Below are 15,092 nucleotides of genomic sequence, written 5' to 3'. Positions count from 1 at the left end.
TGTGCTAACATGTACTGGGATTACATTTTGATATAAGTTTGACATTCATTAAGGAGACAACAACAGTTTTAACATCTGATAAATTGAATGCAAAAAAGTTCATCACTGTGTATTGTGAAATTTACATGTTGGAGGATATATATATCTATGTAATAAATGTTTCTGATCTATACAATAAGTTTAATCCAAGGTGACTATGGTATAAAAATGAAGGTATCTTAGACTTCTGTCTGGCAGTGATACCCATGCTGAACAGGTGTATATCAATTGATCTATTTATATAAAATCTTATGTCCAGTCTATGAACCTAAAAGTCCATTCAGAATAATGTTTTGATAGTACATGTAATTTGGCTATAATTTTGATGTACAGTTTGCATGTTTAAAGATTGCTATTGAGGAAAAAAGTAAAAATGTCCTTGAAAACTTCTTGTAAGACCTTAAGTTTGAATATGAAAAGGAGTAAACAGTTGTGTATTAGAATTTCAATGATTTTTTATAAAGCTTCAGTTTTGTAATTTCAGGATAAAACTGGCATACAAGATCATTCACTGCTAATTAGGAAACCTCAACAACACATTGTGAAATATCCTGTTAAATTGGGTGATGAGGCTATCATAGCACCAATGTCATTGTTTCATCCAGAACTGCTAGGTATTATGGGACCACAACTTGTAAGGACCCAGGGTCGTTGTACTGGGGACCCTGAAGATCCACATGATGAATTTTACCTTCAGATGACTTCTAGAGAGGTAAGACTTATGATGATCTACTCAAGGTAATTTTGATTTAGAAAATTCTTCAATTAAGATGTAGTGTAATGAGAAAAACTGATAATGTTTGGTAAAGTTAATTCATTAAGAGTGATAAAGGGTTAAATTATAAGATTGTAATCTTTGCTATCTTAGAATCACATTTGCAAACTCTTGACTCCTGATCTTTGGTTTATTTTGGAAAACAAGCGTTTTGGTTGATTTGTAATCCATTTATGTTTTGAATAGTTTTTGCATGTCTTTACTACCGGTAGTTTAATATACCCAGTGCAAGAAAGCATGAAATGAGTTTGTTAATCAGAAAAACATAAACTGAGGGGCAATGAGGGAAACTTGTAAAAATATTCCATACTATATTCTTGCTCAAGGAGAAGGGGTTATATTGCCATTGCCTTGTCTGCCTTTTTCTCACTATTGAAAAGAATTACTTCATATTTGATCAGCAGATTGACAGTGATTATTGTCGAGCCTGCGACTTTTGTCGCAGAAAGCTCGACATAGGGATAGCGATCCGGCGGTGGCGGCGGCGGCTACGGCGGCGGCGGCGGCGTTAGCTAACTTCTTAAAAGCTTTATATTTTAGAAGATGGAAGACCTGGATGCTTCATACTTTGTATATGGATGCCTCATGTTACGAAGTTTCCGTCAGTCACATGTCCAATGTCCTTGACCTCATTTTCATGGTTCAGTGACTACTTGAAAAAAAAGTTCAGATTTTTTGTAATGTTAAATTCTCTCTTATTATAAGTAATAGGATAACTATATTTGGTATGTGCGTACCTTGCAAGGTCCTCATGCCCGTCAGACAGTTTTCACTTGACCTCGACCTCATTTCATGGATTAGTGAACAAGGTTAAGTTTTCGTGGTCAAGTCCATATCTCAGATACTATAAGCAATAGGTCTAGTATATTCGGTGTATGGAAGGACTGTAAGGTGTACATGTCCAACTGGCAGGTGTCATCTGACCTTGACCTCATTTTCATGGTTCAGTGGTTATAGTTAAGTTTTTGTGTTTTGGTCTGTTTTTCTTATACTGTATGCAATAGGTCTACTATATTTGGTGTATGGAATGATTGTAAGGTGTACATGTCTAGCTGGCAGGTGTCATCTGACCTTGACCTCATTTTCATGGTTCAGTGGTCAAAGTTAAGTTTTTGAGTTTTGGTCTTTCTTTCTAATACTGCATGCAATAGGTCAGCTATATTTGGTGTATGGAATGATTGTAAGGTGTACATGTCTAGCTGGCAGGTGTCATCTTACCTTGACCTCATTTTCATGGTTCAGTGGTCAAAGTTAAGTTTTTGAGTTTTGGTCTTTTTTTCTAATACTATATGCAATAGTTCAACTATATTTGGTGTATGGAAATATTTTATGATCTATATGTCAGTCACACAGGTTTTATTTGACCTTGACCTCATTTTCAAGGTTCATTGCTCAGTGTTAAGTTTTTGTGTTTTCGTCTGTTTTTCTTAAACTATAAGCAATAGGTCAACTATATTTGTTGTATGGAAGAATTGTTAGCTGTACATGCCTGCCTAGCATGGTTCATCTGACCTTGACCTCATTTTCATGGTTCATTGGTCAATGTTTAGTTTACTTGGTTAATGTTAAGTTTATGTGACAGTTGTAATAAAGCTTTATATTTAGGACTATCAACATAATATCAATGATTAGTAAAGAAGGCGAGACATTTCAGCGTGTGCACTCTTGTTTATAACATATGAGTGCTTTTCAGATCTGTCAGTTTGCAGATATTTCTAATTTTTCAATATGTTGACTGAAAGCAAATATTATTTAGTGTTTGTAACATTTATATTTGATTAGCAGCTTGACAGTGATCAATTGTAACATGTTAGTCCTTTTACAGATTTGTCAGACACCTACTTCCTGTGTGCCAATACTTTGAGGAATAAGGGTATGCTTAGCATGACTACTCATGCAACTTCTTGTTAATTATGTGGTGTGGCATTTAGTACGTAAGCTTACTCTCTAAAGATTCTATTTTTGTCTCACCTTGAAGGAGCCAAAAAGTGAGACATAGGTAGTGGTGGCGGCGTCAACAATGTATTTGTTTGTGATTCGGTCTAGTTTATGGTGAACCACTAGTGGGAGCGCAATGATATTTGGTATGCAGTTGTATTAGCATTAGCACATCTCATTGCCATGGAGATTATATGGCCCTGCCCCCTCAGTCATGGTCTATTGACTTTGAAATTTTTTTTAGTTTACATGTATTAGTTTGTGATTAGGTCAGTTAATGGGGAGCCATTAGTGGTAGGTCAATGATATTTGGTATGCAGTTGTATAAGCATTCGCATATCTCATTTCCATGGAGATTATTTGGCCTCGCCCCCTCAGTCATGGTCTATTGACTTTGAAACATTTGCTTATCTTTCATGTATTAGTTTGTGATTAGGTCAGTTTAAGATGAACCACTAATGTTAAGTCAATGATATTTGGTATGCAAATTTGGTATGCTTGCCGCCATTCATTGCAGGTTACTGATATATTTATTAAAATGGATTTATCTACTTTAAAATCACATTGAATTTTCATAAAATTGCAGGTTTTTGTTGAGTTTAAGTATGTTTTAAATTTCTAATGCTATTTTTATTGGTGGAAGAAGACTTCAAGTCTTCTGAAAGCCTTTACTGCCGGCTGTAAAATCATTGAACCGTTACCAGGTTGTATGCAGTATCCCTTTCTGTGTATTTCATTACAACTTCCGTGCTATTTCGTGACACCGATTTTTACACATGATTAAGCATCTGCATCATTTAATTTATAAGTTAGGCTTGAAAAACAATCACTATCTTAAGTGTTATAGTTTCTCATGTTTTAATGTAAAAATATATAACCTTTTATTTATGTAAATTATTAGATTTCATCTCATCTTACATGAACGTTATTTGTTTACTTGTAACTGGATGTTTTTAATGTAGATTATTTTAGTACGCATGCGTGAATTTGGTATCGGGTTGGTTCGCTCTTTTTAAATGTTCGCCCTTGGTCTGTTTGTCCTAAGTTCTTTCGCCCATAGAGTACAATCGCCCTAAGTTCCTTCTACTTACTTTTATCAATGAAGTTTTATACGTCCTTTCATTTTTTAAAAAATATTAATATTAAGGGTATTCAATTTTAATAAACTTATTCAGATTTTTATATGGTATAAATTCTCGAAATTCATGAAAAAACATGAAAAAAAATAATTAAAAGTTGATGGCTTGTCTTGGAGCATTAATAGGTCATGATGATAATTCTCTGATTGTTGTAATCATATTGTCTTTAGTAGATTAATGATTGGAATTATCGGAATAAAACAACTGGATTATTCGGGTTAATCTAAACCATGTTGGTTACATATCTGCGCATGTGCACAAATGGGAAATTTAATTGACAACTTGTGCGTACGAAAGTTTCAAATATTGATAAACAGAATTACATATATTCATACAATCTATCTTGTGTTAAAGTCAAGTATCTTCGTGGAGAGTACGACTTCAAATCAATGATGCTAGAAAAAATACACGGATTGGGTTGTTCCGTCTACGTTTAGATCTTTAATGCAATCAATTCATATTCCAGTTTTAGACAACATGTGTTTTTTAATACTAAAGTTAGAATATTTTATTATGTTATGGCGATAATAAAGAGTCAAGCGCACACGTGAATCTGCTGGTGTGTTACACATCAAACGATGCACCGTCGGTCATTGTCGAAATGTCCCCAATGATTGTCTTTATTCCCTTACGATTCAAAGTTTTATAAGTGACCAAAAACGGGATCTTAACAACTAAATAGTCCAGCTCTTTACCATTATTCGTCATTTAGGTACACCCATTATCGAAGCTTGAGTACGGAACCAGTTTGAAATGCTGATAAGTGCCCAAAACCCAATTCTTGGCCTGACACATATCTGCATTGGATATATTTAGAATTTTTCAATATCTGTTTATAATGAAAACCCTAGTTTAAGCAAACTTGACTAAAATCTTGGTAGCCAGTTTTTTTTAAGGTCAACTATCTACCTTTGACAGAAAACTTTTAAGTGAAACCAAATCAATTAATGTTATAATTGCTTGGCGAATTTGCATTGCATCAAGCTGACCTTTCCGAGACGAATTTATGGAATCTAGTTATAGAAAAATTTATTTGAATCAACAGTATTTGCAGATTTTTATGTTAAGTATAGTGAGTTTTGGTTGAGTTATGAGTCTAACTATTTTTTTAAGAAAAAAATACGTCAAAAGCAATAATGGGACAAAGCAGACTGGTTTGGTGGGGCTGCTCTTATGGTAATTCAAGTTACCTTTTATGTATCTTCTTCCACCTCAGAGCAATCAGCTCTTTGATGAAACTTGAATATTGAATACACATGTAGATGCAAGTACATGGTAGCATTCTGGCTGACTCATGAAATTATCATACAAAAGAGATTTTATTAGTGAACACACTATTTTGCAGGCCAAGCTTTCCAAGAAAAAGGACACAACGGAATCTAAAGACAATTCTGAACTGAATGTAATGGACGACTCTCAGTTACAGACTCAGATGGATGATGACTCTAATGATGCACCAGACACGTTAAATGTGACAGACACAGTGAAAAGTGGGAGGAGGGGCGAGGAGGAGGAGACTGACATAGATACAGAAACTGTTTTACAATTAATGGGAATAGACCAAGCTATACTCAAAAGCATAGAAAGATGTGGTATGTAATTAGAGTGGTTAAAAATAAAGCAGAGAGAAATATTTTAAATACAGATTTTCACAGCTCACTGCATTTTGGTTGATTTTAAGAGCAATCACTGTGCAATTACACAATTTAATATACACTAAACAAGCATTCTGTTCCATTTTGAGCAACTTAAGTCATATCCCAGTAATCATGGAAGATATGATGATTTCATGGTATATGCATGTATTTTTGCATTGTAGTACATGTATTGATAAATTGCCATTTTAAGGTCATCAAACAAAATAAAACAGAAAGCTGCAAAGTACCAAGCAAGAATCTTTCTTTGGTTTCAATGACATATTACCACTGGTCTTTTGATTTGCAATCTTTTGCTTAGCCTGCTGATGCACAAAATTGATGAAATATTACTGTGGGATCCTCTTCCAAGTGATCTTATAAACAAGATGACTGCTTTTAAAGAAAAATGTTATTGTTGAAAATCTTGAGATGCTTGCATATTGTAATTGGTATCGCCTACACTATTCTTGTTTATCATATGGATTTCTCCCTTTAAATATCTTGGCTAATCCCAGCCAAATTATCATGATAATTCACAAAGAATATTTGCTTTTTTAAATTCAAACACAGGCATACAAGTTAGATGGACAATACATGATCTTCCTGCCTTTTGGAAAATGGTAAATGAAGTCATAGAACACTTTTAAATGAATCTACATCCTTTTCTGAATATTTGTTCTTATTTTTTTTAAGGAAATGATGAGATAAAGAAGAAAATGTACAGCTGTATAGTAGTTGTAGGAGGAGGTTTAAAGTTTGAAGGTGCACAGCAATGGTTACAGTACAAAGTGTGGGTAGGAATGCCACCACAGTATAGACTGATGTTGGAAACCATGGATGTCATCACAAGGCCTAAGGTATGTCTGATATAGTGTGCTAGAGCAGATGATACTTGTAAAGGGTAAGATGATCAAGATGTTCATCTCAAGACATTAAAATTACAATCATATCTATTAAAGCTAACTTTTTCAGTTGTAGTTTTTGTTCAAAAGTTAAAATTCTTCTCTAAAACTAGGTCAATCTTAATAAAACATGGCAGGAATGGTCCTTTCTGAAAAGTCCTCTTTTCACATGTATCCAACAGCCAGGGACAATTCTTGATTCTGTTTGATCAGTTTTCAATTAAATTCTTTTTGGGAACTACAAGGCAGATTTTTTTTCTGTATGACAATGGTGATTAAGAAACCCAGTACAAAGACGACTCATTTCTGTTTTTGTTTTGTACCTGTCAGCTAAGGGGACAAATTATTTATAACCAATTGAAGTCTGTTTTAATCAAAATTTTTATTTTCATTATCACCACCAACTACTGAGCCAATATTAATCAAACTTTGTGGAATGTATGGAAGACTTCCATGAGCAAATCATTATTATAATAAAATAAAAGATAAAAGATATAACAACCAAGATAAAAGATATAACTACCAAGATAAAAGATATAACTAACAGAGGGAAAAGATATAACTACCAAGATAAAAGATATAACTACCAAGATAAACAATATAACTACCAAGATAAAAGATATAACTAACAAGATAAAAGATATAACTACCAAGATAAAAGATACAACTAACAGAGGGAAAAGATATAACTACCAAGATAAAAGATATAACTAACAAGATAAAAGATATAACTAACAGTGGGAAAAGATATAACTACCAAGATAAAAGATATAACTACCAAGATAAAAGATATAACTAACAGAGGGAAAAGATATAACTACCAAGATAAAAGATATAGCTACCAAGATAAAAGATATAACTACCAAGATAAAAGATATAACTAACAGAGGGAAAAGATAAAACTACCAAGATAAAAGATATAACTAACAGAGGGAAAAGAACCAAGACATACAACAGTAAAAACAATAGAAGATTGATATAAAATATGTAAAATCTGTGAAAAAGATATAATTTGTTGTAATGGCTTTTTACGGCCAGTTCTTACCCTTGGTGATAGAAAAAAAAGGATAAAGGATGTTAATTCAGGACACAAATTTCTCATGTGCACTTGTCAAAAAAATGCAAAGGAACTTCACTTTTATTGCTTTTCTTAATCTCTTAGTCAAGACAAAGCAAAGGATCACAACATTCTGCATGTTAAAAAGTGCCTGTATCACCAGTTTGATTGCATTATTTACTAGAAAGTGATAATGCTATAAAAAAACAGACCTAATACAAACAAATAAGACAACAACCGGAACACCAAGATAATTTTTGAGATAACTTAGCCAGAAATAATGTATGATAAGGGCAAATAATTCTGTAAGACAGCTGAACAATTTTGGATAAAAAAACAGGCCAAAAAGGAGGAGTGAAAATTTACACATAAAAGTACTTATGTCAAGAATGATTATGCCATAGAGGTTAAAATGTAAGAGCATACACTTCAAGCATGGAGAAACTTTTAACTGCCTCCACAGAGCAGTAGAAACATACTCTTTAAATATAATGGAAAAAATGGACTAAAAGTCTTGGCTGTTCTGCTGAATGGGAAAGAAGGAAATTGGTGTATGAATAATGACACAAAATCCCTATACGCATTTGTTGAAACCAATAGCAACACTGGTTTTATTGTCTCAGTCACTGAGAGGTGTCAACACAGAACAGAAACTCACACCTCACTATAATACAAATTAGTCCCTAACACTGTCTTGAGTGAAATTATTTGCTAGATGTTAATATGCTACATCTCTACATTGAAGAACCCAGCTGTCAATTTGTTCCTTTCATTAGATTTATAAAGTATGATGATCAACCTACTATTTCTAATGTATTGTATTGTTGTTTACCCAAATCACTGTCACATTGTATGTAATAAGTTTGGATTGAAGAAAATTAAGGCTATAGTCATCAACTTTTGAAAATATTAGGCCTCATTATTCTCATAAATTGAGTTATGTTTGCAGATATCATTTGAAAATAACTTCTGAATTGGAAATCTCAAAATGTTTATTTTTGGTAAAAATGCAGAGTTTTGAGTTGGCTTTTGACATACTTCTCAGTTTGGTGTATTTCATGATGTTGCAATCAGATAATGAGCTGTTTACCATAATGTTGACATGTCTAGTATTTGTTTTCCAGGACATGGATCCAACATTTACCTGTTGGAAAGGTGCAGCAGTTCTGGCTTGTCTGGATACAGCACAGGAATTGTGGATTAGACAGAAGGAATGGAAACAGTTCAGTGTACGAATGTTGAGGGAAAGAGCCCCATTTACATGGTGAAAATCTTAAAATGTCTGACATGGATACATGTATTTGGATTATAAATCATTTGAGTCCTGGCCCAGTAAAAAACTGTTTGGACTTTTTAATGCAGACAGCTATGCTTGGGATGACAAAGTAAGATGGAAGAACTTGAGATGTTTGGAATTATTGCAGTGTTATATACAATGTAATACTAGGCACTATACATTGCCAAAGAATGGAATCAACAGATCTGGAATATAATAAATATTATGTAACGCACTGTTTACTTTCTTGTTCAGTTCATCCTCTTACATAGTTTTAAATTCACCAGGTCAACATTACACCCCACTCTGATAAATCTTTTAATGCCCTGTCTACAAAATAAAAGGACATTCTGTTTTCTGATCTGTGCATGAATCCATAGGTTCCATTTGTCGGTCCCTCCTGTATCAGGTTTTTGGTCAATGTAGTTTTGTTCAGATTTACCGATGTTTGATCTAATTATGGCTATTAAATATAGGTATTTGATGATAATGTAATATTTGGTATATAATTGTATAAGTAGAAGATACATATCATATATGAGTGTTGTTCTAGTTAACTTACCTTTGACATTTATAGATCTTTGACTAAAATGTATAGTTTTCTGCTGTTTTTCAGCATTCCTATGTGGATATTTCATATTCATTCATGATATAAGTATAACAGGTAATTTAAGTAAAAGGTTCCAATTGACTTTCTTTTTTTTTTACTATTTAACACCCTGAGACTAATTGGAATTTGTAAGTTATTATTTTATCAATAACAGTAGTTTTCTGCTTGATGTCACACATCATCTGCCTTTACATTTAATATAAATATACAACTGTATAAACTGACATCTCTTTTCCATTATCATTTATTCAAAGCTTAAGTAAATGGCCTTATGTATGGTAAACCTGATTAAATCTTTTATAAAACATAGTGATGCTCCTCTCCCATCACAATGTTGAAACATTGGTATTTCATGAAATAAACAATTCATAACTGAACATAAAGAGTGAAATTTTAGTACCAGTAGTTTCTTAAAAAAAAATAGAGAACATTCTACCAGGATTTCGTCTCCAATTGCTTATCTTCATCGTTTGTCTAACATTTCATACTGTTTTATTGTTGAGCATTCACTCATAAACATGTTTAAGCTTTCTGTAAACCTGTCCCAAGCTATATGTATTCCAGTGTTTCTTGTTTGTTGCTGTCTGCCATAACTGGTTTGTCGTTTGTTTTTAGTATAAATCTGGCCTTTGTTTTTCTCTTCTGAATTGCTTCATTTTGTCAATCTACATGTATAGCATTTTACTACCGGTATATGACATGGGTTTTGCTCATTGTTGATGGCCATACAGTGGTGATATGCAGTTGTTCACATCCTTGTCCTGTGGTCTTTGATGAATAGTTATCTCATTGGCAATCATACCATATCTTATATTAGTTTCTCGGATACTTTACTGATAGGTCAACTATACTCAGTATATATATAAAATGAATATGAGACCTACATGTTAGTCCAAAATTCTGCCTATTTTTTCCATTTCTTTATAGCTTGTAACATTTTCTCAGCTACAAAGCTATAAAAAGAATCTTTATATACACATAAAATCATTTTGTGATGTATAGATTTCTGATTTTTACCTGTGTTGCCAACGAAAAGTTTTTTTGGTTTCCATGAATGGGAATGATTTAATATTTGGTCTGCAGCTTGATAATGTTGAGTGGAAACATGTAAGCATTTTTAACATCTGCCATGCAGCCACTCCTATTTTCTGATACTTTGAAATTTTACAAAACTCAGTATACAAGGAAAGTTTTTGTCAAAGTTTTCTTGGATTCAATGAAAGGAATGTTCAGTATACATGTTCCCGGAATTGGTCTTGTTCAAGTACTAATGGATGTTGCTCCATTAGATAACTTGATAAGTACTTTCAATCACCATTCACTTCAGTATGGTTCTAAGTTTCAAAGGTGTGTTTAAGAGTGCACACGCTGAAATGTCTCTCTTGCATCACTGATCAGGATTGATTTTTAAGGGTAAAGGTGAAATCAAAGGTTTTAATACAAGTATCACATAACTTTACATTATCAATGATCCATGACAAGGTCAGATAAACCCTGCCAGACAGACATGTACACCTTATTATCATTCCATACACCAACTTTAGTTGACCTTTTGCTATAGTATCCTTTCAAGAGACCAAACCATGAAAACTAAACAATGACCATGAATCAATGAGGTAAAGGTCACATGAACCTGCCAGACAGACATGTACACTTATTATGTGCAACACATATAGTTTACCTATCTCTTATAGTATCTGAGAAACAGACTGAACATTGACCAATGAACCATGAAAATACACCTTACTTATCATTCCATACACCAAATATAGTTGACCTACTGCTTATAGTATCTGAGAAATGGACCGTATCACATAACTTTAACCTTGATCACTGATCAAGGGAATGTAGATTTCAGGTGAACCCTGTTTGATGAATATGTAGACCTAGCAAGGAACCCATAAACCAAAAATAGTTAGCCTTTTACTCATAATGAGAAAGAAATTCACATGAAAAATAAATTGCTTCGCCGAGCGCAGCTGGATACGACCGGAGAGGTCCAACCCTGAACAGTTGGGACAAAAATGGACGCAATATTCGCGCTTGATACAGGTCTGAATTTGGATTGTAATTAAATATTTGTCACATAAAAGGTTTCTGACACAGAATAAATGTAGTCAAAGAACTTAGAATTGGTTATATGATTTGAATTTATATTCAATTTTTTGCTTTTGTGCAATACACTTTGCTGTTGTGAATTGACCCCCCTCCCCCCACAAAAAAAAATAAAAAATTTACCCCCCTTTTTTTTTTTTGCTTTTGTGCAATACACTATGCTGTTGGGTATTAACCCCACCCCACACACACACACTTTTTTTTTGCAAAAAAAATATTTGAAGAATTTTTCTTTTTAATTTCTGAAATGAGAAAAAATTGAACCCCCACAATTTCTTTTTACCCCCCCCCCCTTTTTCCCCCAAAAAAATTCTTTCCCTCAAGATATGGTCATAATCTCAATTCAAATTTCCAAAAGAGTTTGCAACCATAATTACCCATTTAAATTTACCATAGTGCTAACTTAATCTATTTTATAATAGAATTTAAAATATGGTGTCAAATCTTTCATATGGATTTTTTTGTAAAAAAAAAAAAGATGCAACATTTGCAGATATTTTTACTGGTCTTCCTTTATAAATATGCATTTCTTTAAACATAATTAAAAGCAGTGTAAGGGAGGTAATCAAAACGTTGTATTTGGATTACCTCCCTTACACTGCTTTTAAACTGTCTTAATTGTTTATTAACCATTACTTTATACATAATTTAAAAGCAGTGTTAGGGAGGTAATTCAGATGATGTACATTGCTTTAAATTATGTTTTGTACTAAAGTATTTGTCCATTAACCAGGACACCCTTGTTTTCCCCCTTTTTTGCCCCTTATTCCTAAACGGTTTGAGCCATAACCCCCCAAAGCAAATCCTAACCATCCCTTTGTGGTATGGAAACTTGTGGTATAATTTCAGAGAGATCCATACACCTTTCCACAAGTTATTGTCTGGAAACTAGAAAAATGCTTATTTTTGGCCCCTAATTCCTTAACTGTTGGTACCATAACCCCCAAAATCAATCCCAACCTTCCTTTTGTGAAAATTGAACCCTACGGTAAAATTTCATAGAGATCAATTCACTTAAACTAAAGTTATTGTGCGAAAACCAATGTGTCTTCAGACGACGACGCCAACGTCATACCAATATACGACAGCAAAATTTTTTTGTGGTCGTATAAAAAGAACTAAAGCAGTTGCTGTACCATGAAAATGAGGTCCAGGACACTGGACATTTGACCAACAGAAACTGTTAGATGATAATAAAGAGTTAATTAGATCAGTTATATTTATTAATGATTTAATTAACACTTGAATTTTAAATTGCATTAATAGCAGGGTATGCAACCAAGTCCTGATAAGTAGCTTAACTATTGCAGAAAGATTTCCATGAAGTAAAACACAAAGTCAGATAAGATAGATTTAATATATTTTTCTGATACTCCATCTTAGGCCAAACAAAAAATAGGTTTCTGTCTAGAATTACGCAACTGGAATATAACATATGTAAGTGCATTAAAAGTAAAAGTACATACTGGCAATGACTGGATATTTCCAATTTATGATTAACAATAAATATCTTCAAAAACATTTTCTTGACGAAGAAAAAGTTATGGTGGTATACTGGAATCCTAACTTTTATCTTGTGGAAATTTATATTATCTTGTCAGAAACAGTCAGTTATTGTATGATTACAGATCCTTTTGGTTTTCCTATTTTGTTGATGCAATAAGGAAAAAAAAACATTTATAATATAGTGAACTTGCTAACTTTTTTCATGAAATCCACTAACAGACACATATTTCCTCTTGGCCTTACTTTACATAACAGTAAGATGACAATATGATGACTAGCACCAATACAACAAAATGATGAAAAATACAATGAACCAGAGTTATTCATGCAAAACTTTATATCAGCAATACAGTGTTTACATCATGACTCTTTAGATACAGGAAATATATCATAAATAAAAAAAAAAACAATTAGTGGTGTACAATTCTAATGTGTTACTACCTAAGCCAATGTCATATTGGTTTTTAGTCATAGTTCCTCATTTGGGATTTTTCAGTGGTAGGTATATCCAGTTTGTGATTACCATCAGTATCTAAAAACCTAAATGTTGTTCCTCCTCTCCATAAGTGGAATTATCAACTACAGATTTATAGTAATCTGACAATTGATTAAAATATTTAAATGTCAGCATTCTGGTCCAAATATAAGTCAAGGTCATCACATTAAAACTTTGATTAGCTTGTTTTCCTTCAGAATATGAGTTTTATAACAATGAATCTTTTGATGTCTTGAAAAAATTTCTACTCAAGAAAAATCTTAAACAAATTCATAATACATGTACTACAATTACTGTTTCGAAAATAAATTTTATGGTCACCTGTCAATTTTCTAATAAAAAACTAAAATTCACTAAAAATAAACAGGTCATTCACTTAGAATAAAAAGTGTTCCAAAGGCTTTGAATATTAGAACCTAAAGCAAGAATAAGGAATATTCATCATGAACTTAGGTCATAAACCAACATATATAATCAAATATTTACAACAGATATCAATAATTTCCCTTATATCTAAACATCAAATTTACAAATATAACAATAAAGAACTTACTTCAATGTCATAGAACACTGAAGATTGTGTTCCAATTATATGACAACTGGATAGCTTAAAGTTTTCACACAGAAAGATTAAGATCATATGACATCAAGCATGTACACTATAATGCAGCTGTATAACAATATTAATGATTTAACTTGGAACCAGGCCAACATTAATTTTTATATCAGTATATGTGTGTTCCTATTAATGTAGATAAAAAGATGTGGGATGTACAAAAATCATAAGACATCTATAGGTAAATACATGGTCATATAGACTTTGCAATGTTCAGGTTTACTAAATTATGACATTCATGAAAAATTTATAAAAAATGACTTTATTTGAATATTTTGACATTTAAGAACATTAAAATGTGACAAAACTGATGATAAAATATTCAATACAGTGTTTTCATTCCTGGACTAGTAAGAAAGAATGAAATGTGTTTGAACACAAAGGTTATTCCTTTAAGGAAAGTGTGTTTAATTATGCTTCTTTTAAACAATGAATCATTTCAATATGCTGCCTTTCACTCTGTGGTAGTTGATCAACATTCAGCTTTATCATCCTGAAAAAATATAAAAATAAAACTGATAATTAATTCTACAAAACATAAGGGCTTTTCCAGAATTAATTGTATGGTCCGAGGACACAGTTATCGTCCTTTGATTATCGTTGTCTACAAATATAGTCCCTAGTGTGGACAGTGTATAACTTGCAAATTTTTTCATACACTTTCCAAGTTTATTTCTTTATATTTTATGCATGCAATATTAAGTAGGGGGATGAAATTACATGTTAAAAAAATTTGGGTGATGAATTTTTATGTAAAGTCGTGATTTGGTCCAGTTAAAAAAGTAGTACAAAAATTAGTATGCCTGAAGCTGTCAAACTGAATTATAGACCTCTTCACATTAAAAATCTTTTTCAGATAGAGCAGGTGCGATTTTTTTAATTTAAATTTATTGTCTAAAAGAAATGCACTACGAAATAACTGTGTTCTCGGACCGTATGGGGGGTCGGAAGGCACTTTTATTAAAACTTGAGGGGTGGTGGTTATT

General features: G+C 32.6%; 2 protein-coding genes and 1 long non-coding RNA gene across 20 annotated transcripts in view; 2 read left to right on the top strand and 1 right to left on the bottom strand.

The window, feature by feature from the left end:
- Positions 1 to 8,998, top strand: part of LOC127709815 (actin-related protein 8-like) — a 31,992-nt gene extending 22,994 nt beyond the window's left edge. The window contains exons 9-12 of the mRNA XM_052215474.1: positions 524 to 751; positions 5,237 to 5,483; positions 6,222 to 6,385; positions 8,612 to 8,998. Coding sequence (XP_052071434.1) covers positions 524 to 751; positions 5,237 to 5,483; positions 6,222 to 6,385; positions 8,612 to 8,755 — 783 coding nt within the window. The 3' untranslated portion in view covers positions 8,756 to 8,998. The remainder of the gene's footprint in view (positions 1 to 523; positions 752 to 5,236; positions 5,484 to 6,221; positions 6,386 to 8,611) is intronic.
- The window catches only part of LOC127710157 (uncharacterized), a 460,084-nt gene that overhangs the window by 66,758 nt on the left and 378,234 nt on the right, over positions 1 to 15,092 (top strand). The window lies entirely within an intron of this gene.
- The window catches only part of LOC127709375 (protein polybromo-1-like), a 63,368-nt gene continuing 61,102 nt past the window's right edge, over positions 12,827 to 15,092 (bottom strand). For all 18 annotated transcript variants that reach the window (XM_052214954.1, XM_052214874.1, XM_052214905.1 and 15 more), the window contains one exon: positions 12,827 to 14,599. In XM_052214954.1, the coding sequence (XP_052070914.1) occupies positions 14,598 to 14,599 (2 nt within the window). In that variant the 3' untranslated portion in view covers positions 12,827 to 14,597. The remainder of the gene's footprint in view (positions 14,600 to 15,092) is intronic.

This window comes from Mytilus californianus, unplaced genomic scaffold (assembly GCF_021869535.1).
Source record: "Mytilus californianus isolate M0D057914Y unplaced genomic scaffold, xbMytCali1.0.p SCAF_1, whole genome shotgun sequence".
Classification (NCBI taxonomy): domain Eukaryota; kingdom Metazoa; phylum Mollusca; class Bivalvia; order Mytilida; family Mytilidae; genus Mytilus; species Mytilus californianus.
Note: the sequence above shows the minus strand (reverse complement) of the source record. Positions and strands in the feature narration are given on the sequence as shown.